The sequence below is a fragment of the Coregonus clupeaformis genome, chromosome 16 (genome assembly GCF_020615455.1).
Source record: "Coregonus clupeaformis isolate EN_2021a chromosome 16, ASM2061545v1, whole genome shotgun sequence".
Classification (NCBI taxonomy): domain Eukaryota; kingdom Metazoa; phylum Chordata; class Actinopteri; order Salmoniformes; family Salmonidae; genus Coregonus; species Coregonus clupeaformis.
The window spans coordinates 40,220,308-40,247,991 of record NC_059207.1 but is presented as its reverse complement, the minus strand read 5'-3'; the positions used below and the strand labels follow the sequence as shown (position 1 = coordinate 40,247,991).

The 27,684-nt window shown below is 43.3% G+C and overlaps 2 protein-coding genes across 2 annotated transcripts in view; both read right to left on the bottom strand.

Moving 5' to 3' along the window:
* LOC121584745 (eIF-2-alpha kinase activator GCN1-like) overlaps nucleotides 1-16,733 on the bottom strand; it is a 40,616-nt gene extending 23,883 nt beyond the window's left edge. Inside the window, exons 1-31 of the mRNA XM_041900825.2 lie at nucleotides 16,686-16,733; nucleotides 15,769-15,871; nucleotides 15,570-15,633; nucleotides 15,342-15,473; nucleotides 15,090-15,198; nucleotides 14,777-14,875; nucleotides 14,529-14,663; nucleotides 14,329-14,397; nucleotides 14,052-14,160; nucleotides 13,866-13,940; nucleotides 13,633-13,761; nucleotides 13,468-13,518; nucleotides 13,262-13,360; nucleotides 13,004-13,177; nucleotides 12,094-12,246; nucleotides 11,874-11,966; nucleotides 11,674-11,749; nucleotides 11,397-11,556; nucleotides 11,002-11,191; nucleotides 10,113-10,237; nucleotides 9,752-9,930; nucleotides 9,488-9,581; nucleotides 3,761-3,874; nucleotides 3,440-3,638; nucleotides 2,950-3,102; nucleotides 2,650-2,831; nucleotides 2,243-2,323; nucleotides 1,982-2,125; nucleotides 1,772-1,896; nucleotides 1,422-1,611; nucleotides 36-106 (exon numbers count right to left, since the gene is read on the bottom strand). Coding sequence (XP_041756759.1) covers nucleotides 36-106; nucleotides 1,422-1,611; nucleotides 1,772-1,896; nucleotides 1,982-2,125; nucleotides 2,243-2,323; nucleotides 2,650-2,831; nucleotides 2,950-3,102; nucleotides 3,440-3,638; nucleotides 3,761-3,874; nucleotides 9,488-9,581; nucleotides 9,752-9,930; nucleotides 10,113-10,237; nucleotides 11,002-11,191; nucleotides 11,397-11,556; nucleotides 11,674-11,749; nucleotides 11,874-11,966; nucleotides 12,094-12,246; nucleotides 13,004-13,177; nucleotides 13,262-13,360; nucleotides 13,468-13,518; nucleotides 13,633-13,761; nucleotides 13,866-13,940; nucleotides 14,052-14,160; nucleotides 14,329-14,397; nucleotides 14,529-14,663; nucleotides 14,777-14,875; nucleotides 15,090-15,198; nucleotides 15,342-15,473; nucleotides 15,570-15,633; nucleotides 15,769-15,871; nucleotides 16,686-16,703 — 3,695 coding nt within the window. The 5' untranslated portion in view covers nucleotides 16,704-16,733. The remainder of the gene's footprint in view (nucleotides 1-35; nucleotides 107-1,421; nucleotides 1,612-1,771; nucleotides 1,897-1,981; nucleotides 2,126-2,242; nucleotides 2,324-2,649; nucleotides 2,832-2,949; nucleotides 3,103-3,439; nucleotides 3,639-3,760; nucleotides 3,875-9,487; nucleotides 9,582-9,751; nucleotides 9,931-10,112; nucleotides 10,238-11,001; nucleotides 11,192-11,396; nucleotides 11,557-11,673; nucleotides 11,750-11,873; nucleotides 11,967-12,093; nucleotides 12,247-13,003; nucleotides 13,178-13,261; nucleotides 13,361-13,467; nucleotides 13,519-13,632; nucleotides 13,762-13,865; nucleotides 13,941-14,051; nucleotides 14,161-14,328; nucleotides 14,398-14,528; nucleotides 14,664-14,776; nucleotides 14,876-15,089; nucleotides 15,199-15,341; nucleotides 15,474-15,569; nucleotides 15,634-15,768; nucleotides 15,872-16,685) is intronic.
* A 9,414-nt stretch (nucleotides 16,734-26,147) lies between these two features.
* LOC121584746 (paxillin) overlaps nucleotides 26,148-27,684 on the bottom strand; it is a 40,942-nt gene continuing 39,405 nt past the window's right edge. Inside the window, exon 12 of the mRNA XM_041900828.2 lies at nucleotides 26,148-26,746. Within this exon, the coding sequence (XP_041756762.2) occupies nucleotides 26,729-26,746 (18 nt within the window). The 3' untranslated portion in view covers nucleotides 26,148-26,728. The remainder of the gene's footprint in view (nucleotides 26,747-27,684) is intronic.

The following is a 27,684-nucleotide window of genomic DNA, read 5'->3' as shown; positions in this document are numbered from 1 at the left end:
TATCAACATTGTTGAGTGGCAGAGCGTTCTCTTACCTGGCTTCCCACTGGTCAGGTGGTTGTTCAGAGATGACTCGTCCTAAAGCATCCAGGACAGGAGGGGGTCTCTGTAAAAAGACAACAGTTTCACATTGACCATGGTTCTACAATACATGACCAGAAGTATGTGGACACCTGCTCTCATTCCAAAATCATGGGCATGCATATGGAGTTGGTCCCCCCTTTGCTGCTATAACAGCCTCCACTCTTCTGGGAAGGCTTTCCACTAGATGTTGGAACATTGCTGTGGGGACTTGCTTCCATTCAGCCACAAGAGCATTAGTGAGGTCGGGCACTGATGTTGGGCTATTAGGCCTGGCTCGCAGTCAGCGTTCCAATTCATCCCAAAGGTGTTCGATGGGGTTGAGGTCAGGGCTCTGTGCAGGCCAGTCAAGTTCTTCCACACCGATCTCAACAAACCATTTCTGAATGGACCTCACATTGTGCACGGGGGCATCGTCATCCTGAAACAGGAAAGGGCCTTCCCCAAACGGTTGCCACAAAGTTGGAAGCACAGAATCGTCTAGAATGTCATTGTATGCTGCAGTGTTAAGATTTCCCTTCACTGGAACTAAGGGGCCTAGCCTGAACCATGACAAACAGTCCCAAGACCATTATTCCTCCTCCACCAAACTTTAGTTGGCACTATGTATTGGGGCAGGTAGCGTTCTCCTGGCATCTGCCAAACCCAGATTCGTCCGTCGGACTGCCAGATGGTGACGCGTGATTCATCATTCCAGAGAACGCGTTTCCATTGCTCCAGAGTCCAATGGCGGCGAGCATTACACCACTACAGCTGACGCTTGGCATTGCGCATGGTGATCTTAGGTTTGTGTGTGGCTGCTCGGCCATGGAAACCATTTCATGAAGCTCCCGACTAACAGTTATTGTGCTGACGTTGCTTCCATAGGCAGTTTGGAACTCAGTAGTTGGTGTTGCAACCGAGGACAAATGATTTTTACGCGCTTTAGCACACTGCGGTCCTGTTCTGTGAGCTTGTGTGGCCTACCACTTCGTGGCTGAGCTGTTTCCCCTTCACAATAACAGCACTTACAGTTGACCAGGGCAGCTCTAGCAGGGCAGAAATTTGACCAACTGACTTGTTGGAAAGGTGGCATCCTATGACAGTGCCAGGTTGAAAGTCACTGAGCTTTTCAAGGCCATTCTACTGCCAATGTTTGTCTATGGAGATCGCATGGCTGTGTGCTCGATTTTATACCCATCAGCAACAGGTGTGGCTGAAATAGCTGAATCCACTAATTTGAAGGGGTGTCCACATACCTTTTTATATATAGCGGATCTTACAACAACACACCACTCTTGATACCTGACTAGTGGCTATTCCTGAGCTGTGATAGGAGGGCCATGGGGAGGGAGACTCACATAGAGTTTCTGGTGGTAGAGCTCATTGAGCTGACCCAGGACAGTGGGGGACTGGTCGCGGTACTCGCTGATGGCACTGGACAGAGCCTCAGCCCCGGCAGTACGCACAGCCTCCTCATGGTGGGTCACATCCCCAATGAGCATAGAGCACAGCTCAGGGACCAGCTCCAGACACAGAGCCTGCCACAGCCTGGGGGACAGAAGGGGAGCAGAGTGGTATGGTCAGTCACAGCAGCTACGCTACATGAGAGGAGAGACGCGCTACTTCTCGAAAGCAAAGTAATTTTGAAGACGGGAGCTATATTCAACTAGCTAAGTATTACATAGAGGGGACGACGTTAGCTACTCACTTCTCAGCCAGGGTCCTGCACTGCTCCTCCACATCAAACCTGGACACCCACAGCCTGCGGAGAACACGCAGACCATTGGCATCTGTACTTTCTGTAGGCAGAGCCATCTCCATCTCCAACAGGCCCTGGACAGAGAGAGAGGTGGGACATTAACACACATCCAAAGACCTACACACAGTACACACACACAGACACACACTATTTCCTCACCCTGAGGGCAGCGTCTCTGACAGAGAAGCAGGGGGAGAGCAGAGCCTCCAGCAGGACATCTATCTCATTCTGCTCAGCCAGAGCACAGCCCTTTTCTCCTCCTGCACTGGCACATACCGCCGTCAGACACTGGGACGCCAGCACCTGAAACACACACAATTACAGATCTACACTCGGACACACTGTATAAACGTATGTGATAGCTCTACTGGTTAGTATTTGTCTGTAAATGTGGTAGAAGCATGGTGTTGGAGTGTGTACCTGCAGTCTGGGTGCTGCAGTGGAGATGACTCTGGTCAGGAGCAGCAGCATACTGAAACGAGGTAGCAGCTCAGGTCCATTCTGAGAGACAAAATAGAGAGACTAGTCATACAAACATAAGCCCTTTGTCTATGATAGCCAGCCAGAGTGGAGAGTTTAGGAAGAGACGACAAGTATTATACGTTGATAGCAGTATTATACGTTGATAGGAGTATTATACGTTGATAGCAGTATTATACGTTGATAGCAGTATTATACGTTGATAGCAGTATTATACGTTGATAGCAGTATTATACGTTGATAGCAGTATTATACGTTGATAGGAGTATTATACGTTGATAGGAGAACGCCTCAGACAAAGGGAGGTAACAACACACTGCTAGACGATAAACTTGATCAACTCTTACCTCATCGATGAGTATGTCTGAGGTGTCAACCTCGGCGCGAAGTTGAGCATGCACATTAATGACCTGCAGGGCGCGGACCTGCATGCTCTCCGTCTCCTCAGTGCTGCCTGAGGAGTCCCTGAGCACGGTGTTGAGCAGGGGGAAACAGAAGGAGAAGGCTGGGGCAGACAGCGGAGCCATGTCTGAAACAACAGGATGAGAGCATTAGGCCACCAGCAGGTATAATTATGTTGATGTATGTCTGTATTGTGTCAGTGTTTCTTCACAAGTCTTGCCCTCTCTGTGTGTGTGTGTGCTCACCACCAGCCTTTCCCTCTCTGTGTGGGACAGTGTGCATGTGCAGCAGCCCGACCGTGCGCTGGGTGGCTGTTTCTAGATCCTCCTGTCCCCAGGCCTCGTCCAGATGACACTCAGGTTTCATCAGGCGCAGTGTCACCTGGCCCACCAGCACAGCTGTAGAGAAAATCATGAGTAGACCATGCAGGAGATTAGAGAAAGTTTCATCACAGAAAGTAGAAAGTATTTCCCTCCATTTTATCTTTGTTCACTCCCATTTAAAGATCGGAGACAACTGGACAGGTATAAGCAATAACTCCACATAGTTTTCATGTAGGCTAGGTGGAGTTTCCATCATGTTATTTTCTCCTATCCAGTCCTGTCAGATCTGTGAAGGTGTGTGAACAAGGACATAAGAGGGAAGTGAGAGGAAAGCTCTCCTGAGTGTATTAGTCTATGCTTTGGATAAAAGCCTCAGCTAAATGGAATAAATTACACCATCTATTATATGTACCAAGGTAGTGCAGCTCTGTGGGCATGAGGCAGGCTCCTATGTCGAGGAAGGCCTGCTGCAGGCGTGGGGCGGCCAGGGGGGAGTGGAGGAGGGGCAGTAGGACCTGGAGGACCCCTGGGAGCTGCCAGGAGATCTGGGGAGGCTTCTGGATCAACGTTGCCTCCAGCAGACCCACCGCACACTGCAGCTCCATGTCCAACTGACAACCACACAACAGTCGATCAATCAATCAATCAACAGGAACATTATTATGTCAATGTCTACAGTTTAACGTTTGAGAAACAGGATAAGTGTGAAAAATGTTAAAGTGTCTGGCCGTACCCCTTGTAGTCTCTTGCGAATGGAGGACTCTTTCTCCAGCTGGGCTTGCATCATCTCCTTCTGTTTGCTGGTCAGCTGCAACTCGTCTTTGATGCCTTTCTTCTTCTTGATCTCCTAAAACACAGACATAGAAATCCCAGTTAATTTCATGATAACTCTACTTTCTTCAATTAATTATGGTTAAATCGTAATTCAACTTAGAGCTATTATACTGAACAAAAATATAAACGCAACATGCAAAGTGTTGGTCCCATGTTTCATGAGTTGAAATAAAAGACCCCAGAAATTGTCCATCCGCACAAAAAGCATATTTCTCTATAATGTTCTGCACCAATTTGTTTACATCCCTGTTAGTGAGCATTTCTCCTTTGCCAAGATAATCCATCCACCAGACAGGTCGGGTATATCAAGAAGCTGATTAAACAACATGATCATGCTGTGCCACTAGAGATGCTGGTTCGAGTCCAGGCTCTGTCGCAGCCGGCCGCGACCGGGAGACCCATGGGGCGGCGCACAATTGCCCCAGCGTCGTCCAGGTTAGGGTTTGGCCGGCAGGGATGTTCTTGTCCCATCGTGCACTAGCGACTCCTGTGGCGGGCCGGTGTTTCCTCCCACACATTGGTGCGGCTGGCTTCCGGGTTAAGCAGGCATTGTGTCAAGAAGCAGTGCGGCTCGGTTGGGTTGTGTTTCGGAGGACGCACGGCTCTCGACCTTCGCCTCTCCCATGTCCGTACGGGAGTTGCAGCGATGGGACACGACTTTAACTACCAATTGGATACCACGAAATTGGGGAGAAAAAGGGGTAAAAAAATAAGAAAAATAAATATATATATAAAAAGATCACACAGGTGCCCCTTGTGCTGGGGACAATATATTGGCCACTCTAAGATGTGCAGTTTTGTCACAAAACACAATCCCACAGATGTCTCAAGTTTTGAGGGAGCGCGCAATTGACATGCTGACTGCAGGAATGTCCACCAGAGCTGTTGCCAGAGAATTGGCAATATGTCCAACCGGCCTCACAACCGCAGACCACGTGTAACCACGCCAACCCAGGACGGCTTCTTCACCTGCTGGATCATCTGAGACCAGCCACCCGGACAGCTGATGAAACTGTGGCTTTGCACAACCAAAGAATTTCTGCACAAATTGTCAGAAAACGTCTCAGGGAAGCTCATCTGCGTGCTCGTTGTCCTCACCAGTTCAGCGTTGTAACCGACTTCAGTGGGCAAATTCTCACCTTCGATGGCCGCTGGCACGCTGGAGAAGTGTGCTCTTCATGGATGAATCCCGGTTTCAACTGTACCGGGACAATGGCAGACAGCGTGTATGGCATCATGTGGCGAGCGGTTTGCCAATGTCAACGTTGTGAACAGAGTGCCCCATGGTGGCGGTGGGGTTATGGTATGGGCAGGGATAAGCTACAGACAATGAACACAACTGCATACAGTGGGGAGAACAAGTATTTGATACACTGACGATTTTGCAGGTTTTCCTACTTACAAAGCATGTAGAGGTCTGTAATTTTTATCATAGGTACACTTCAACTGTGAGAGACGGAATCTAAAACAAAAATCCAGAAAATCACATTGTATGATTTTAAGTAATTCATTTGCATTTTATTGCATGACATAAGTATTTGATCACCTACCAACCAGTAAGAATTCCAGCTCTCACAGACCTGTTAGTTTTTCTTTAAGAAGCCCTCCTGTTCTCCACTCATTACCTGTATTAACTGCACCTGTTTGAACTCGTTACCTGTATAAAAGACACCTGTCCACACACTCAATCAAACAGACTCCAACCTCTCCACAATGGCCAAGACCAGAGAGCTGTGTAAGGACATCAGGGATAAAATTGTAGACCTGCACAAGGCTGGGATAGGCTACAGGACAATAGGCAAGCAGCTTGGTGAGAAGGCAACAACTGTTGGCGCAATTATTAGAAAATGGAAGAAGTTCAAGATGACGGTCAATCACCCTCGGTCTGGGGCTCCATGCAAGATCTCACCTCGTGGGACATCAATGATCATGAGGAAGGTGAGGGATCAGCCCAGAACTACACGGCAGGACCTGGTCAATGACCTGAAGAGAGCTGGGACCACAGTCTCAAAGAAAACCATTAGTAACACACTACGTCGTCATGGATTAAAATCCTGCAGCGCACGCAAGGTCCCCCTGCTCAAGCCAGCGCATGTCCAGGCCCGTCTGAAGTTTGCCAATGACCATCTGGATGATCCAGAGGAGGAATAGGAGAAGGTCATGTGGTCTGATGAGACAAAAATATAGCTTTTTGGTCTAAACTCCACTCGCCGTGTTTGGAGGAAGAAGAAGGATGAGTACAACCCCAAGAACACCATCCCAACCGTGACGCATGGAGGTGGAAACATCATTCTTTGGGGATGCTTTTCTGCAAAGGGGACAGGACGACTCCACCGTATTGAGGGGAGGATGGATGGGGCCATGTATCGCGAGATCTTGGCCAACAACCTCCTTCCCTCAGTAAGAGCATTGAAGATGGGTCGTGGCTGGGTCTTCCAACATGACAACGACCCGAAACACACAGCCAGGGCAACTAAGGAGTGGCTCCGTAAGAAGCATCTCAAGGTCCTGGAATGGCCTAGCCAGTCTCCAGACCTGAACCCAATAGAACATCTTTGGAGGGAGCTGAAAGTCCGTATTGCCCAGCGACAGCCCCGAAACCTGAAGGATCTGGAGACGGTCTGTATGGAGGAGTGGGCCAAAATCCCTGCTGCAGTGTGTGCAAACCTGGTCAAGACCTACAGGAAACGTATGATCTCTGTAATTGCAAACAAAGGTTTCTGTACCAAATATTAAGTTCTGCTTTTCTGATGTATCAAATACTTATGTCATGCAATAAAATGCTAATTAATTACTTAAAAATCATACAATGTGATTTTCTGGATTTTTGTTTTAGATTCCGTCTCTCACAGTTGAAGTGTACCTATGATAAAACATACAGACCTCTACATGCTTTGTAAGTAGGAAAACATGCAAAATCGGCAGTTTATCAAATACTTGTTCTCCCCACTGTACTTACCAGACATGTCACTAATTAAGCATGTTTGGGATGCTCTGTATCAACGTGTATGACAACATGTTCCAGTTCCCGCCAATATCCAGCAACTTCGCACAGCCATTGAAGAGGAGAGGAACAACATTCCACAATCAACAGCCTGATCAACTCTACGCGAAGGAGATGTGTCACGCTGCATGACGCAAATGGTGGTCACACCAGATACTGGCTGGTTTTCTGATCCACGCCCCTACCATTTTTTAAAAAGGTATCTGTGACCAACAGATGCTTTCTGTATTCCCAGTCATGTCAAATCCATAGATTAGGGTCTAATGAATTTATTTCAATTGACTGATTTCCGTATATGAACTGTAACTCTGTGAAATCTTTGAAATTGTTGCATGTATATTTTTGTTCAGTTTACATTCTCTGATAAGAGGATCATCAAACAGTACTAATACCATCCTGCATCTATTAGCCCATACATAGTGCCTTCAAAAAGTATTCATACCCCTTGACTTATTCCACATTTTGTTGTGTTACAGCCTGAATTCAAAATGGATTTTTTGTATTTTTTTTGTCTCAACCATCTACACACAATACCCCATAATGACAAAGTAAAACATGTTTCTAGACATTTTTGCAAATGTATTGAAAATTAAAAGTATTCACAGCCCTGAGTCAATACTTTGTACAATCACCTTTGGCAGAGATTACAGCTGTGAGTCTTTCTAGGTAAGTCTCTAAGAGCTTTCCACAAGTGGATTGTGCAACATTTGCCCATTTTCAAAATGTTTTATGCTCCGTCAAATTGATTGTTGGTCATTGGTAGACTACCATTTTCAGGTCTTGCCATAGATTTTCAAGTAGCTTTCAGTCAAAACTGTAACTTGGCCACTCAGCAACATTCACTGTCTTCTTGGTAAGCAACTCCAGTGTAGATTTGGCCTTGTGTTTTAGGTTATTGTCCTGCTGAAAGGCATAGTCATCTCCCTGTGTCTGATGGAAAGCAGACAACCAGGTTTCCTCTAGGATTTTGCCTGTGCATAACTCCATTCCGTTTAATTGTTATCCTGAAAAACTCCTCAATCCTTAACAATTACAAGCATATCCATAGCATGATGCAGCCACCACTATGCTTGAAAATATGGAGAGTGGTACTCAATGTGTTGTATTGGATTTGCCCCAAACATCACACTTTGTATTCAGGACAAAAAGTGAATTGCTTTGCCACATGTTTTGCAGTTTTACTTTAGTGCCTTAATGCAAACAGGATGCATGTTTTGCAGTGGTGTAAAGTACATAAGTTAAAATACTTTTAAAGTACTACTTAAGTAGTTTTTTGGGGTATCTGTATTTTAGTATTTATATTTGACAACTTTCACTTCATTCCTAATGAAAATTATGTACTTTCTGCTCCATTCATTTTCCCTGACACCCAAAAATACTCATTACATGTTGAATGCTTAGCAGGACAGATAAATGGTCCAATTCAAGCACTTATCAAGAGCACATCCCTGGTCATCCCCATTGCCTCTGGTCTGGCGGACTCACTAAACACAAATGCTTTGTTTGTAAATTGTGTTGGAGTGCGCCACTGGCTATCTGTAAATAAATAAATACATTTAAAAATGGTGCCATCTGGTTTGCTTAATATAGGGAATTTGAAATGATTCATACTTGTACATTTAATACTTACGTATATTTTTGCAATTACATTTACTTTTGACACTTAAGTATATTTTAAACCAAATACTTTTATACTTTTACTCAAGTAGTATTTTATTGGGTGACTTTCACTTTTACTTGAGTAATTTTCTATTAAGGTATCTTTACTTTTACTCAAGTATGACAATTGTGTACTTTTTCCAACACTGATGTTTTGGAATATTTTGATTCTGTTCAGGATTCCTTCTTTTCACTCTGTCAATTAGGTTAGTATTGTGGAGATACTACAATGTTGTTGATACATCCTCAGTTTTCTCCAATCACAGCCATTAAACTCTAACAGTTTTAAATTTACTATTGGCCTCGTGGTGAAATCCCTGAGCGGTTTCCTTTCTCTCTGGCTACGCCTGTATCTTTGTAGTGACTGGGTGTGTTGATAGACCATCCAAAGTGTACCATGCTCAAAGGGATATTCAATGTTTGCATTTTTTTTTACCCATCTACCAATAGGTTCCCTTCTTTGCGAGGCATGGAAAACCTCACTGGCCTTTGTGGTTGAATCTGTGTTAGCATTTTCAATGCTCGACTGAGGGACGTTACAGATAATTCTATGTGTGGGGTAGAGATGAGGTAGTCATTAAAAAATTATCTTAAACACTATTACTGCACACAGTGAGCCCATGCAACTTATGTGACTTGTAAAGACATTTGTTTTACTCCTGAACTTATTTAGGCTCTTCATAACAAAGGGGTTGAATACTTATTGACTCAAGACATTTCAGCTTGTCATTTTTAATTAATTTGTAACAATTTCTAAAAACATAATTCCACTTTGACATTATGGAGTATTGTGTGTAGGCCAGTGACAAAAAATCTAAATTCAATCCATTTTAAATTCAGGCTGTAACAACAAAATGTGGAAAAAGTCAAGGGGTGTGAATACTTTCTACGGTAAGAGGTAGGTGTACAACAGTTAACAGCCCTCTCTCCATCTAGTTGATCAATCATAGCCCCCAGTCTCACCTCTTGCAGCTCTAGCTCGATGATCTGTTCCTTATACGAGTAGGCCTTGTTCTCCCTCTTCATGTTGCCCTTCTTAGTGCTCTCCTGCTGGGCACTGCACAGGACATGGGAGGTGGGAGGAAGAGAATGAAATGTTGAAACAAGCTTTAGTTACAAGCAACAAAGAAATCAACATAGCCAAGGTCTTTGAAACAATGATTAGCGTTCTTGCTGTCTACAATGTTAAACCCACAGAACAGCTCTTACAGTGTATTAGTGTCCTACCTCTGGATGATGCTCTTATCATACAGCTCTCCCTCAGGGGTGAACATGATGGCGTACTCCTCTCTGGTGACCTGCCGCAATGCAGGATTGGACAGCCACTGTGTCACATGCTCCATCACCCGTGGCAGCAGCTTGATGGGAGAGAGACCGGACAGGGCACCGACCGCATTCCTTATAGCCTGGTGAAACAAGAGGACCTAACATCAGTCAGCCAATAAGAGAACATGACAAGTTGGACCATAGGCTTGTCTCATCCAATCACCAAGAGCAAAAGTAGGCCTCAACCAACCCTTGGCTGTGAGTGTAAGTATGTATGTGTACATCTAATATAAGGATGTCAATATGTGAAATATGTTCGGACCTGATTGTCAGTGTTGGCCTGCAACAGCCGTGGCAGAATGTCATCCAGGTTCTTGTCTATGAACTCATCTGCCTTGATGTTCATGCTGGACAGCAGGTGCGGCCAGAGACCAGGTCGAGCTTCAACTGCATCGTCAGAGAGTAGAGGGGGGAGAAAATATGTCAGTACTAGTAGTGGGTTTATACTAGGGATGGGCATTTGAAATAATTTCACTATTCAAATAATATCATACTTTTTCAGAAAACCTGATAATCGAAATTCAAAAAAAGAAAAGATCTTTACTATTGAATCTCGACCAATCAGAATGACGCAAATGTACATGGCAGAGGTAAACAGCGCACACGCTGCTTTTCTCCAGTAATTTGGCTAACAGCAACAACGAAAGATACGATTTTCGCCATGATAGAATTGATTCTGTTACAAAAAGATTCTGCATATCATTTTAAAACAATGCAATATTTAAAAGAAAGTGATAATACAAAACCAAAACATAAAATGTAATAAGTGCTTTGCATTGATCTGTGTCAGGTATTGTGGAAACGTTAGGTGAGCGCATGTAATTGCTATTTGAAGTGGGGAAAATAGCATACTGATGTCAGGGCAGCCTGGAGGGATAAATGCGCAGCAGTAGCTCAACGCACAGTTATAAAAACTACATTCAAGAGTTAGTTTATTTATTAAATTAAGAATTTCAAATGGCATGGTTTATCCATGGAATATAATTTAAACAAAGCTTTTTCGTTAAAATAGGCCAAAAAATTTATCTGAAAATTAACACACGTAATCGAATACTAACGTCAGTTCAGATATCCGGATATTTGATTAACCTTGCCCATCCCTAGTTGTGTAAAAGATGCTGTAGAGTGCAGTAACAAGTAAACCAACAGACCTATGGAGGGATGGTGGGTGATGACGAGGATATCCATGGCCATCTTGTCTGCCTCGGCTGGGTCGTTCCACTGGCCAGCCACAGTGCACACCACACACAGCGCCTCCAGCAGGACACGGGGGGGACTGTAGGCCTTGCCCACCTCAGACAACTCCCCTGACTCTGTCTGCAGCACCTCCTGAGGCAACACCTTGGGAAAGACAAAGACACAGTATATAGTCAATGACAAAGGGATAATGTAGAGATTCATATTACACTACAAATCAATTAAAATCTTTTTACTTAACATCCCAATTTAATCATTCAGTCATTACTAGTTTATAGTACCACTGAGGTGAGAGCTGCCACTACAAATCTATAAAAATTCTTAGTGCCTCACAGTCAACTATTCGTACCTTATGTTTGTTGATGACCACTCTGAGTTCTCCCAGAAGGCCATGGGCCAGGCCGGAGCCACCCAGGGAGGAGAGCAGCTTCTTCACGGTCTGCTGTGCCCGCTTCCGCACGCGCCAACTACGAGACAGCAGCACCGCCACAGTGGCACGGTGGTACATCCTAACAGGTGAGAAGAGCAGAAAGAGTCAACACTTAAGGAGTACTAAATGTGGAAACGTGTTCTGCAAAATGCTGATACAAATTCAGAAAAACTGAGACAGTAAAACAATCACTCACGGTGATTTGCCGTTGGTGAGTCGGTGGGAGTGGTCCAAGAAAATTCTCTCACACAGCTGTATCACTGTGCACAACGCTGGGGTGAAAGACAGATTTACTACTCAATGTCATCCCATATCTTGACACTTGTGTGATTACTGACCTTCTGCATTAGTGTTTAAGCTCATTTTGTAATGTGTACCGTGTTTATTATGCCTCACCTTCCTCACTGGCCTGGGAGAGGAACTTCCCTGTGGTGAATAAAGGTTTCTTCTCATCCAGGATCAGGGTCCAGAAGCCAGCCAACTTGGCCTCTGCAGCAAAGACAAACAATATTCTATGTCAGTCTCTAAACTGATGAACAAGGACGCTGTCCCCTACTGGGAACCTCAACCTTCACTAATCATGGGGTGTTATGATACTAAATCTAAATTCTCTCACCTGTCTGGGTCTCCAGCAGAGACAGTCGACTCAGGAGAACAGCAGCAGCCACGCCCTCCGAGAGCAGAGCATGCTGGGAGTTCTGGGCCGCAGCCTTCTCCACTGTCTGGAGGAGGAGGGGCACGAGGTCAGATACCTGTCCTAGAGTGTCACCTGGAGAGGAGAGAGAGGGCAGGGCTTTGATTCTGTGCCTCCTGCATTCCGTAGAACTGGATCAATAGCAACACCCACCCGTAGTATGCGTTCCAGCAGGTATATCTCACTGGTCATCCCCAAAGCCAACACCTCCTTTGGCCGCCATTCCTTCCAGATCTCTGCTGCAAATGACTGGAACGAACTGCAAAAATCTCTGAAGCTGGAGACACTTATCTCCCTCACTATCTTTAAGCATCAGTTGTCAGAGCAGCTTACCGATCACTGCACTTGTACACAGCCCATCTGTAATTAGCCCACCCAACTACCTCATCCCCATATTGTTATTTACATTGTTATTTATTTTGCTCATTTTCACCCCAGTATCTCTATTTGCACATCATCTTCTGCACATCTATCACTCCAGTGTTAATACTAAATTGTAATTATTTTGCACTATGGCCTATTTATTGCCTTACCTCCATAACTTACTACATTTGCGCACACTGTATATAGATTTTCTATTGTGTTATTGACTGTACGTTTTGTTTATTCCATATGTAACTCTGTGTTGTTGTTTTTAATCGCACTGCTTTGCTTTATCTTGGCCAAGTCGCAGTTGTAAATGAGAACTTGTTCTCAACTGGCTTACCTGGTTAAATAAAGGTGAAATAAAATAAAAATAAAAATAGACAGACAAGTGAGTTATTTAATTTCAAAGACAAGCTCACAGACACAAACAGGTAACATAGTTGCCCAGTGCCTGTGACTAACTGACCTTTGAAAGCCCCCAGCATGGCCTGCAGGTATGCGTGGCGGACAGGAGAGGTGGAGGTCTTGAGGGTGAAGGCCTTCTTGAACCAGTCCAGCAGAGCCTTGGGGACCTCCACCGTCAGCCGACCACTCCACTGAGACAGCACAGCCACCGCATGCACAAGAGTCCCCTCATGGACTGACAGACAGAAACACAACATGAGCACCTCTCTTTATGGATGAAGGGAATAAGAAGGAGGAAGGAATGAGACATAGTTCTTACCTTCTTGTTGAAGATAAGGGATGAACAGCACAGCGACTGCAGAGCTGAGAGTTTGGCTGGAGGTGCCTGACACGGCATGATGGCTGCAGCTGCCGATACCTGGACAGAACAAGTCAAAACAAGGGTTAAAAGACAACATCCATCAGTCTGCAAGACTACATACTAAGTGTGGGTTATGAAGGACAGAAGACTAGTGACAACGCTACCTGACAGCACACTCATCTTCTGGCCGAACGCTGTGAGCTTCCCCTCTGACCCTGAAAATACACAGTTCTGTTAGTGCAGTAGTGCAAAAATATACTTTACACTTGGGTGTTGTGCGATGTGTGCTCAAATGTTTCTTAGGTGACAGTAAAGTGAGTTGTCCTTGCCTCCCAGGATGCTGAAGAGATGTGTGACGACATCCTGTACAGCGCTAGGGTCGCTACACTGCTTGGCCAGGTTCTGCATGGCCTGCACTGCCTGCTCCATCAGCTGGGGGTTATTGGCCTTCAGCTGACCTGAAAAACACACATTACAGCCTGGTTACACACACACACACACACACACACAGAGAGAAACATCCTCAAAAAGCTAACTTTCTACAAATAAAGGCCTGACTTACTTGCAATGCCTTTTCCAATATCCATGGCATACTGACTGAGGTCAAGAGTCACTGAAGCCAGTAGACAGGAGACAGCTGAAGGAGAGAGGAAATTATATCTTGAAAGGACAAAACTACAATACATAGTAGATAATATACACAAAAGTGTGTTGTGATATTGATTATTATATTAGCTACTGTACTCACTCTGCATGGCGTTCTCTGGGCTGCGGAGCATGGCCTTCTGCAGGGCAGGCAGCAGCAGCTCCTTGAACTCAGAGTGGGAGACATGGCGCAGCAAGGAACCACTCTTGTCCTGCAGAGGAACACAAAACACATTACAGAGAATAATTTTCAGCACCAACACCCAAAAGATATTTCGCAATACACATCAATGTGGCTATGGGTGGTCTTTAGGTTGTGAACTTCAATCTTTGGGTCTCTCTGACAAAAGCAGTTTCAGGGCCAATCCAGCTCCACTCACCAATAGGTGTTGGTGTGGTATAGTCTTGCTCATGAGGACTGCCTTCATATACAGGTCCAATATGGCACTCTAAAAACAAAAGAGAGGCTTGGTTACAGATATCAAATGTGACCATATGTGCTGACTCAATCTGCAATAATTTTTTTAATTTTTATAGAAATATCTTTAATCTAATTGAATTAAAATAACATCAGACTCACCTTGTGTTTCACTACGGTGGCCATGTCTTTGTGTGTTGTGCAGAAGTCCAGACACACCCCCAGCAGAGCCAGTGAGCTGGGGTTCTGCTCCAGACTCAACAGGGTGCTTATATACTGATCAGCCAGGCCAGGGTTCTGGAGAAAACAGCAGATTGATATTGATTTTACACTGGACCATGATGACAGTGTCCAAATATTCCTTATAACTGTCTGGCGTTCGTTGAATACCAACCCCACACCTCCCTTACCTTTTTCCACAGGTGGCTCAGGTTCTTCAGGGTTGACTTCAGTGCTGTTGCTTGAGCCCCACCCACCACCTCAGCCAGCAGCAAACTCTGTACCTCCACCTGTCAGAGGAAAGATAGTGAAGCATGGATGGGTAGAAACAGTAGTAGGGCTTAACAAGTCCCTTAACAACCAATTCCAACATCCCATCACCTGTGTGGAACTAGACAACATCTAAATTCATGCCGAAATCGTTTCACAGTATATATGTAAATAGTGATTGCTGGGAGAAAGGCATGGCTTCTATAAGCAGTGTCCGATTCCTTGTTCACTTACCAGTTTCTTCCAAATGGGGCCCACTCTTTTCTCTGGAGCCAAGAACACAGAGCGAACCAGCAGGCAGGTCCAGGCCAGCCCAGTGAAGGCAGCCGAGCCTGTGCTCTTACTGACAACACCACAACAAGACGGACAGGGAACAGAAAGAAGGTATTCAGTGTGTGGTGATATTAGTACAATATTGCACAGAACTCACTGTAAAATGTATACAAAGCATTTAGTCTTAGCCCTCTTCCTATCCCCATGTCCTACCTGGGTGCTCCATTCTTGCTGATGACTCCACAGTTGAGGAGGCAGTGGAGGAGGCTGGTTGTTAGGATGTCAGGTTGAGACTCGGCCAGTAGGCCAATGACAGAGAGGAGCGCTCGTCGAGATGCAGCATCCCTAGAGAAGACATGTCATTTAACACTCAACACACACTTCCAACAAATCAATAACTGGGGAATACTGAAGAGCAGTAGGCTAATTGAGGGCACCTACCTGTATCTGTGTGGAGTGAGACAGAAGAGCTTGCATAGCCCTTTGATGGCTGGCTCTGGTAGCTCTATAAGGACATACACATTGTCAATCACTCACACCAGTTTGCTTTAATCTTGACAATCCAAGACAAAAAATAAACAAAGAGTGAGAGCAGAAAATAAACAAATTAAGCCAACTACATTGGCATCCGTCTACTCACCTTTGCCGCTAATACACTGTTTCAGTTCGCCAAGGACCTCCTTACGCTCGCTTACACTGGCTGTGGTCACTTTCACAGCGAATTTCTTCAGTGTGTCCGAAACCTTGTGCAATACACACAGACATCCAAAATCAAAAGAAAGTTGTGTCTGTCAATGTGTGTATCTAGGGTAAAGTCAATCATTTAAAACAATAGTACTGCATCTGTAAAAATGCCACAGTGATTGAAGTTGTAACTTGTAATTAGTCTTCAATTGATCAAGATGGAAAACATACATCTTCTGAGATTTTTATGGCATGGCATCATCAGGCAGAAAGTGATCAGACCACCCATAACAACAATTAAAACATTTTATTTATCCAATTTCTGGATACTGAGGCGTGGTCACCAAATACAATATTCCATTCAGAAGACAGTCGTGTTTGGCTTCTCATAACTGGCTAACATTAGGTAGCAAACAAGTATACGTTCCCACTAAAATTGTCTGTTGCCAACCAAGAACAACTTCATGAAATGTTTCATGGTAGCTAACCGCTAACTAAATTAAAAACTAGGCTGGCTAAAACCTACTCATCTACAACAGTTGGCATTTCGATTTATCTCAAACAACGGATTTGGTCACCACGAGAAAACTGACTAGCTAGCTAGCCACGTATTGCTAGTTGGCAGGCTACTATATTTACGCTACCTATGGCTAACATCGTCAGCTATCTGCACTCTCCGCCTGTACTAGCCAGGGTAACAGTTAGCTAGCTTAGCCAGCTGGATAATGTTTAAAAAAAAAAATATATGGGAAACCATACAGCCAGCCACAATAAAGGAATTATCCCTCATATCACATCTTCATTATCAACAGTATTTGGTTGACAAATTCTCGAGGAGGAATCAGCACCATTTTAAACATCAGCGACACAAACCTGCGTGTCCGCTGCCATCTTGCCGGTCTCAAACTAGGAAGAACTTGTTGTCACTTCCGGTTCATGATACGCTTGAGCACAACATCAAGGACAGATTTTTGTTTGTTTGTTTATTTATTTTATTATATTATTATTATTATGTCCAAATCTATAGATCCTTCTTAAAAATTGTAACACAAACAGATAAGCACAAATACAGGAACACATACAGGGTTTTTACATTCAAAGAAATTTGAAAAGCTTAAGAGTATTAATTGATTTCATCAGGGGCGCAACTTTGGTTTTAGAAGTGGGGGGGACATAATTTTTTTTTCTTCTTTTTTTTTCTTCAGTCTGATAAACACTCCAAACAGCCTACCCGACCGCTTGGAGGCCTCCGCATGGTCCTAAAGCATACCATTGGCTCGTTTTGTATCACATTCCAATTATTGTGGCTGTGGTCCTCTGTAGCTCAGCTGGTAGAGCACGGCGCTTGTAACGCTAAGGTAGTGGGTTCGATCCCCGGGACCACCCATACACAAAAAAATGTATGCACGCATGACTGTAAGTCGCTTTGGATAAAAGCGTCTGCTAAATGGCATATTATTATATTATTATATTATTTATAAAACTGGGGGGCCAGTATGAAAAATGTATGCACTCACTAACTGTAAGTCACTCTGGATAAGAGCGTCTGCTAAATGACGTAAATGTAAATAGGACAAAAATTAAATTTCAGAATATAGGGGGCACATGCCCCCCCCATCCCTAGTGAAAGTTGCACCCCTGGAATTCATTACCTTCTTATTCTTACAGATCATAGTATTTAATATGGCAAAGTAATTATTAACATCTACCTCAAAAAATATTGAATAGGATGGTTTCTTCTTTAAAGATTCATTTTATGGATATAATATTTAGCAAGAATTATCATCAAATTCATCACATTATTTTCGTTAGTGAAGAATCTTGGACTATCAAAAACATAAAGAACATCACAAGCTTGCAGATGGATGTCCCTACCAAATTGTCCAGCCGAAGATCCACCCAGAACATAGTGACATACACACATTGGAAAAACAAAGTGATTCTGTCCCAGATTGACAAAATGTAAATTTCTCATCAACTTTTCTAATATATCTACAAATACTTTAATTGGATGGCTAACATCTATGAGTTATTTGAAAGAGTGTTTCCCTCGCTTTGTTTGTGAACACATATTTGTATGATAAAGTCCATACCTTTGGCCGATTTACAACACATTGCCAGTTCCACCTACATTTTGCCATTGGAACAACACTGTCATAAAAAGCTTCTCTAATGAATTCATTATTGCATTTTTTTAATCAATAATTGAGACACTGTTAATTACTATGTTTGAATTTACAAGCAATGGATCTGTAATGACCACAGTTTGTTTCAAAAGGGTTAGAACACCATCTAGTATTGCTTTACACACCATTTCATATTCCTTTGGTGAGACAGGGCGCTCACACATTCTTAAAAATGTGTTGTATGGATACAGATGTCCGTCTGAATTGAGCAGCTGGCACACAAGTAAAATGTTCTTTCTAAACCAATGTTCTAAAAACAGTGACTTTTTTTTATATTTTATGACAAGATTATTCCACATAACATACATATGAGGGGGGAAATGATGCTTGTATAGAAGGGACCAACAATTAAGCATTTGTTTGTGGAAATCAGCCAGTTTAACAGGAAGATTTTCAACTGCATAAGGACACTGCAAAAGGAAACTTAAACCACCAAACCTATTTAAAATAAGATTTGATATTGTAAACCAAGAGCTGTTTGGGTCCTTAAAGTAACGCTTTATCCAATAAATCTTTAAGACTTGGTTAAAAGAATCGAAGTCCAACACATTAGGACCACCCTCACACACTCTGTTTATAAGAACATATTTTTTCCCTTTGTGGGGTTTATTTTTGCATATAAAGTTAAACAGTGTCTTATCTAATTGTCAAGACAAGAGAACACATAAGAGGCTCTAGACAATACACATTATACACTAAATATATATACAGTGAGCTCCAAAAGTATTGGGACAGGGACACATTTTTGTTGGTTTGGCGCTCTACTCCAGCACTTTGGAATGACACATTGACTATGAGGTTAAGGTGTAGACTGTGAGCTTTAATATGAAGGTATTTTCATCCATATCAGGTGAACTGTTTATAAATGGCAGCACTTTTTGTACATAGTCCCCCCATTTTAGGGGACCAAAAGTATTGGGACAAATTCACATAGGTGTATTAAAGTAGTCAAAAGCTTAGTGTTTGGTCCCATATTTCTAGCACGCAATGATTACATCAAGCTTGTCACTCTACAAACTTGTTGGATGCATTTACTGTTTGTTTTGGTTGTGTTTCAGATTATTTTGTGTGCAATAGAAATGAATGGTAAATAATGTAGTGTCATTTTAGAAAACATTTTATTGTAAATAAGAATATAATCTGTTTCTAAACACTTTTACATGAATGTGGGTGCTACCATGATTATGGGTAGTCCTGAATTAATCATGAATAATGATGAGTGAGAAAGTTACAGATATACAAATATCATACGCCCAAGACATGCTTACCTCTCACAATTACAATAAAAGGGGAGGGTAGCATTTTTTGGGGGGTATGATATTTATGCCTCTAACTTTCTCTAATGATTAATTATTCACGATTCATTCAGGACTATCTGTAATAATGGTAGCATCCACAATAATGTAGAAGTATTTAGAAACATTCTATTCTTATACCCTCAAATTAAAGCTGACAGTCTGCACTTTAACCTCAGTCTTGTATCATTTAAAATCCAAAGTGCTGATCACAAATCACACAGAAAAATAGTTACATCCCTCCACAAAGAAGTCCCCAATCAATACTTTAAATTGCCTGAATGGCACCAGAACATCAAGATGAAATGTATTTTGAATGTTGTCCCACCCCCACCCCCTCTTTTACGCTGCTGCTACTCTGTTTATTATCTATGCATAGTCACGTTAACTCTACCCACATGTACATATTACCTCGACTAACCGGTGCCCCCGCACATTGACTCTGTACCGGTACCCCCTGTATATAGCCTCCCTACTGTTATTTTATTTTACTGCGTCTCTTTAATTATTTGCTATCTTTAACGTAACTTTTTATTTATTTTTCTTAAAAACTGCATTGTTGGTTAAGGGCTGGGTCCTCCTGAGCCGCCAGGTGGAGGTCTTCGTCCACATCCCAAACGACAGGTGCCACGATGAGAGACGAGGGCAGGATAGGACCCCCCAGATCCTTCCTTTCTCCGGTATGGTGCATCCTGGAGAGTGCGTCGGCTTTCACATTCTGGGATCCTGGGCGGTAGGACAGAATAAACTGAAAGAGAGTAGGAAATTGGGCCCACCTGGCTTGACGAGAGTTAATCTGTTTTGCTGCCCGTATGTGCTCCAGATTCCGGTGGTCAGTGAGAATCCGGAATGGATGGACTGCGCCCTCCAGCCAGTGTCGCCATTCCTCCAGAGCAAGGACCACCGCCAACAGCTCCCTGTCTCCAACTCCATAGTTGCTCTCTGCGGGGGTAAGCTTTTTTGAGAAAAAGGCACAGGGATACATTTTCTCTGGCTTACCTTCCCGCTGGGAGTGGACCCCACCCACACCCTCCTCAGATGCGTCCACCTCCAGGATGAAAGGACGAGCTGGATCTGGGTGTTTTAGGAAGGGCGCTGTGGTGAACCTCTCCTTCAGCCTCTTGAAGGCAGCGTCAGCCTCAGGGTTCCAGGCCAGCCCTTAAGGAGAGAGGTGAGCGGGGCAGCTATGGAGCTGAAGGACCTGGTGAAACGCCGGTATAAATTTGCAAAGCCCAGGAAGCTCTGTAGGCCCTTGATGGTGGTGGGGACTGGCCATGACCTGACAGCATCAGTCTTCACTCCTTCCATGAACACCCCCTGACGACTGATCCGGTATCCCAGGAAGGAGATGGCCTGTTGGTGGAATTCGCATTTCTCCCCCTTCACCAACAGGCTGTGTTCCCGGAGGCGGAGTAGGACCGCTCGGACGTCCCTGATATGCTCCTCGAACGTAGCCAAGTAGATCAGGATATCGTCGATGTACACCACCTGTCTACACAGAATGTCTCGGAACAATTCATTGACGAAGGACTGGAACACAGAAGGTGCGTTGGTGAGGCCATAGGGCATGGCACAGTATTCATAGTGGCCTGAGGTAGTGCTGAATGCAGTCTTCCACTCATCAGAGACCAGCTCTCTATCGATAAGATTCCCCGCTGATACGGAATCTATCATTGCAGTGGAAAGCGAAGAGAAAGAAGAACCATTCACTGTTAGGGGTACTAAAAACAATGGTTTGGTGACAGGTGATGGCAGAACACTCACGGAGCGGCGACGGGAGTCATACCGCCTTGATAGGGAGCCGCCAGGATATCTGTGGTCCGTGGTGGTGTAGGGGCTGCTGCCCACCTCCCTGGGTGAGGACTCGGAGGCAGGGCGGCTTCCATAGTTCAGATGGGGTGAGCGTCGAGGCTCCGGGTGGTGTTGGGAACGCCGTCGGTCTCTCAACAGGTCGTCAAGACGAATGGACGTGGCGATGAGGGTATCAAGGTCCATCTCGGCGTCCCGACATGCGAGTTCCATTGTGATGTCCTCCCGTAAGCCGCTCCTGAAGGCCGTGCGCAGAGCACGCTCATTCCAGCCGGAAGATGCAGCCACCGTGCGAAAGTTCAGGGCATACTCAAACGCGGCCTCCTCTGCCTGTTGTAGCCGGAGGAGACGCTCACCCGCGTCCTTTCCCTCCGTGGGATAATCGAACACCTGAACCGATCGAGGAAGGTGGAGTATGGAAGCGCCACGGCCTCACCTCCTTCCCAGACTGCTGTGGCCCAATCCAGCGCCTTTCCCTTCAGTAGCGAAATCACCAGAGCTATCCTGGCTTGGTCCGATGGAGATGCCCCAATCTGACGAACCAGATACAGTGAAACCTGTAGCAGGAAGCCTCTACATTTAGTCGTTTTCCCGTCATAGCGCGCCGGCAGGGCGAGAGGTCCCTCAGACGTTGGTGATAACATGGGAGGGGTGGACTAGGTGCACTCGCCGCTCCCTGAGGTGGAACCGGAGCGATGGTCAGTTTATGCAGCGTTTGGAGCACTTCCTGCATGGAGGCGTTCAGCTGGGCAATCTGCTGCTGGTGCTGGTCGAGGCGCTGGGAAACTCCAGGAGGATTACCTGCTGCATCCATCTTCGTGAGGTGTGTGATTCTGTGACGAGTACTGAGGATATGAAGAGGTAGATGCAGGAATCAACAATGTAAAGGTTTACTTAATACTGAGCAAGCGAACAACAAAAACGCGAGTACACGCCATGACACTAACAAGCACACACAACACTGAACAGTCCAGGGCTATATCGGGGTGGTGATGAGGTGCATGTGCGCTGGAGGTGATTAGGGTGCGTTGGGTTTCCATTCCAGTGTTGCCGAGGTGGTGCGCTCAGACCGGTGGCTCAGTAGACCGGCGAATTTGAGTGCCAGAGGGGAGCAACGGGAGGAGACGTGACAATAAGACAGAAGTTTATGAAGTAGGGCCTTGTAAACTACCAGAAGAAAACTTAACTACAAGAAGACATTTTGCAATATTATCTATAAAGGCCTTGTAAAACTATGCAGTTAATCCATCATTGCACAGGGATTAAAATTTTTAATCCCCATTTTAATTTCATTTATACTTCTTGAACATTCACTTTCCTCATTTATAGTTACTGGATTAATAATAGACTTAAATATTTCTGAGCTTCCCTGTTAAGGAGTCAGTTTGTAAATATTATTGTAAAAACTAGCCACAAAGGTAGAGATTATTATCTTCACTTAAAGCCCCATCAATTGTTAGTTTCCTTAAAACATTAATTTCAGTATTTCTCTTTTCCAAGCCAAAAAAATATGTACTATTCTTCTCGCCTTCCTCCATCCATTGTCTTCTTCATCTAACAAAAGCCCCTCTAGCCTTTTCTTTGTAAATTTCATCTAATTAATTTAGCAGTTTATGTAACTGAATATCATACAACTCTGTACCTTCTTTTTGATGTTCAGATAGGGAAGTAATTTCACTGACAATGCTTTCTATCCTTAACCTCTTTTTTTATGCATGTTCCTTGCCATGCCTCATTGCCAATCTTCTAATCTTAAACTTTAATAGTTCCAGTATTTCACATTTTAAAAACGGTTGGTTGGTATGCCCTCACCCGTCTGAGCGGTCGGCTGTGAATGCCCTCATCCGATAGTACAATTATGCTGACTGTGATTTGGGTTCTGACCCTCCACAGGATGTCCGGTAAGAACAATGCTGATGCTTATTTTTTCAGGCTTTTTATTTCCTTTTCCTCTACACAACAGACATTAAGCACACACACACACACACACACACACACACACAGTTTTGGTCATATAACATGAATCTTGACTGGGAGTGAATCTTGGTGGAATAGTACTTGTGTTAATCCGAATGAATTGTGGTTATTTCAATGCATGCACCACATTCAGGTATTCTTGTTACTGTCCACAATAAAAATAGTCCTAAGAAATGTGCATCTTCTTTCTTCGGACAATGATAACACTCTGACCTGAGTGGGTGTCCAGATGCAGCTTTCCAAGCGCTCTGATTAGTTGGGAATGGCAGGGCTATGATGTGAGGGATAACTAAGGTAGGATGAACAGCCAAACTAACGGGACTCAAGGGAAACTGAAGGGACTATGAGGGAAAGTTAGGTAGAGAGGAGGGGAGCAGGACAGCCTTTTTTTACACCCATATAGATCATAATCAATGGCTAATGTCCAGTGTTCTTCAATAATAATGTAAATAATCAGAGTGGCCATTTGATTAATTGTTCAGCAGTCTTATAGCTTGGGGGTAGAAACTGTTAAGGAGCCTTTTGGACCTAGACTTGGCGCTCCGGTACAGCTTGCCATGCGGTAGCAGAGAGAACAGTCTATGACTTGGGTGACTGGATTCTTTGACAATTTTAATAATTAAAAATAACAAATGTGATGACAATTGTGATGTCTATGTTATGTTGTAAAAAAAAAATGTTTAAAAATAGTTTATGGTTTGCTTATTGTTTGCAATGTGAAACACTGAGTTGAAAGAACATTTTTGTTAGTTTTTTATTATCTAAAGAAAGGATGTCATGTATGTACATGCACTTACCTAGAGTGCCTGAGGGTGGCGCTGTTACTAATTACTACATGTGATCTTAATTTTAAAAAATATTTACCCCCTTTTTCTCCACAATTTCGTGATCATCTGTACTTGCACTTAACCCATGACATCTGATAAACATTGTTATTTTACCCGCATCCCTGCCTTTGATATAAAGTTGTTTTTGACGAAAATGAAAATGAAAACGTGTTTGTCACTTTCACGAGGTTGGAGTAATAACATGTTCAACTACTTAAGAGATTGGCTCGAATCAAGGTTGTGCCTAAGGAATAACTTTTAACGTCTCTCATTGGGTGCGTTTGAGTTGTAAGGAGGGAAGTCTTTGGAGGTGCATCTGCTGCTGCCGACCACTAACGTGGTTTTCTGACAGAAAGTCTCAGATCAACATGGCACCATTGTTTATAAAAGGTTTTCTTTATAATGTATTATGTATCTAACCCCCATATCACACACTCACAAACTGAAATCATAATAAATATTGTGTGTACACATTGTACAATCAATTAGTGAGAGAGCCTTCAATATCATATTTATTTGTATATACAGTGCATTCTGAAAGTATTCAGACCCCTTGACTTTTTCAACATTTTGTTATGTTACAGCTTTATTCTAAAATTGATTCCATTGCTTTTTTTCCTGATCAAACTACACACAATACACCATAATGACAAAGCACAAATAGGTTCGCCACAATCCTGTCTTGGAGCTCTAAGGACAATTCCTTCGACCTCATGGCTTGGATTTTTGCTCTGACATGCACTGTCAACTGTGGGACCTTATATAGACGGGTGTGTGCCTTTCCAAATCATGTCCAATCAATTGAATTGACCACAGGTGGACTCCAATCAAGTTGTAGAAACATCTCAAGGATGATCAATGGAAACAGGATGTCTCATAGCAAAGGGTCTGAATACTTATGTAAATAAGGTATTTCCGTTTTCTATTTTTAAAACATGGGGAAGGGGTCTGAATACTTTCCGAATGCACTGTATGCTGTGCTTTGGACAATCTGTCTGAATGATTCTGTTGTGCCATTTGAGTAAAGAGCATCTTCACCTTGTCGTCATGACAAAAGTGCCTCCTTAAACCATATGAATATATAAAATGTAATTTGGAACGTGAAAAATACTATTGTTTATGATATTGTAAACATACTGTACTTTAATAATAGACTATATTGAAGTATGGGTGAAATTAAAAGTATTGTCATCTCTGCTTTGCCTAGCCCCATTGAATAAAAATGTTTCTTATAGGCCAACTATTTTATTTTACAATTTAAACATATTTAGCAAAGAATGTAATTGTTGTGGTAGTCTTAGGCAAACCATTTTTACATTTACATTTTAGTCATTTAGCAGACGCTCTTATCCAGAGCGACTTACAGTTAGTGAGTGCATACATTATTTAAATTTTTTATTCCCCGTGGGAATCGAACCCACAACCCTGGCGTTGCAAACACCATGCTCTACCAACTGAGCTACATCCCTGCCATCTTCATTATCACAGTAGCACCTGGGAGAAAAGTATCTGGCATTGAACTTGGTGGTAGTAGTTGTGTGTATGTTTTAAGTGAAGGATCCCTTCATCTCCTGCTTCCAGATATTTCACCACCTAGATTACAAAGGTTGGATTTGCACTAAACCCTTTAATGTCAGCACAAGGCTTGTACAAAATCTAGTATAATGATTAGCCTCATACATTGTCCACTGGTATTGTTTTTAATTTAATTTTTTAATTATTATTATTATATTATTATTATTATTATTATTAATTTGAGAACATATAGCTGAACAATATGTAAACAATGTGTGAGTTAAGTTATTCTCTGCTTCAGATGCACAATGTCAAGGGTGCATTGCAAATGCCCATAAGGCTAATGCCATCATACTTTAGGCCAGTGGTTCCCAACTCCAGTCCTCGAGTACCCCCAACAGTACAGTTTATTGTAGCGCCAGACAAACACACCTATTTCAACTTGTCAACTAATCATCAGGCCCTCTGAGTTGAATCAGGTATGTTTGTTCAGGGCTACAGCAAAAATATGTGCTGTTGGGGGTACTCAACAAGATGAACTAGTGTCTGGAGTTTTGAACCACTGCTGTAGGCCTATATCTGCATTGGCGTTGCATGCTATTGTCAGCTGCAAAATGGATTCACATGGCTGATATCCTGAAAATATTATGACAGTCAAATAAAACTAATTGGAGAGCTTATGACTGAACAAAAAGGTAATGTTAATTTGAGAATACAACACAGAAACACAGACAAATTAGAGACAGATTCCCTTCCCCTCTTTATTGCAGGATTTGGGATCTGTGATTAATCAACATTGACACTAGTTCATCTTAAATAATAGTTAAGTTGAAACTTGTTTTAATTGTTAACACTTAATTTGAAAGCATCAACACTTTCATATTTCAAAGTGTACAAGTAAGCTAACGTATATGTAATGGTTAGACATTTTAGTAACAAGTAGGCTATTATTACTAAAGCATAATTTCAGGTGAACAAAAAAAAGTAAATACCAGAGGCTGCCAACCTCGCTCCACTGATGCCTGATCTACTGGGTGAGCAGACTTCTGTTCCAGCCCAGCAATAGCACACTTGATTATTAACCAATTAGATTCGATACAGTGAATCAGGTGTGTTAGTGCTGGGCTGGAACAGAAGCCTGCACACCCAGCAGGGTTGGCCTACTCCAGTTGTAACAGGTTTATACATTGTGTGTGACTTTTAAACTGTATTTTTGTTCACATTTTGCTAACATATGTACACCTATAATTCATGGGACACAAGGATGTACCCTTATTCTCTTGGGCCCTCTTCATCTGCAGACCGGGTTACATGGCTCTCTGTATCTGAGGACAGAAAAAATTATAAAGAAACAGGCTGCATTATACTCAAATTAGACCGCACTGAATATTATGTTGCTATATCTCTCTGTCCTCAGTTTTTTTCGCTAGGGACTGGAACTGGATAATATTTTCATAATGCCCTCCCACAAAGGTACCTGCCCTATCCAGAGTAGCCTACTCTCCCTTCTCTGACAGCTGGAACTGGTAGCTAACCCTTTCACCCTCTTCCGTGGCTATTAGTTAGCTACAAATGCATTTAGAGTTACAACGATAAATACATCAAGATAGCTAGCTAACTGAAGTTAGCAAGCTGGTGATATTTAATTAACTTAGCTAGCTATACATTATGTAAATGTAGCTAACTAGCGAACATTACGTTAGCAGCTCATTTGAGTTAGCCTGCACACTAAGTTGCTCTAGCAAGTTAGCTAATAATACATTGTTTTGTATCACAAATAAAACACGACAAATTGGTTCCTGAGGACAGGAACAAGTATAAGAAGTCCTATTACCACCTCATTAAGAGGGGCAAAAGGGCAATATAGGAATAAGATGTAATCATACTACACAGGCTCCAACGCCTGCCGCATGTGGCAGGGGCTACAGTCAATTACGGATTACAAAGGAAGACCCAGCCGTGATCTGCCCAACGATGCTTCTCTTCCAGACGAACTCAATGTATTTTATGCAGCCTTGGACAATAACAACACTGTATGGTGCGTGAGGGCCTCAGCCAACCCAGAGATCTGGGTGATTTCACTCTCCGAGGCCGGCCTGAGTAATATCTAGGTCAACCCTCGCAAGGCCGCTGGGCGGGATGGTATTCCATGGTGCGTTCTCAGAGCATGCGCAGATCAACTGGCAGGCATATTCACAGTAATTTTCAACTTCTCTTTATCCCAGTCTGTAATCCCCACGTTTTAAAATGACTACCATCATTC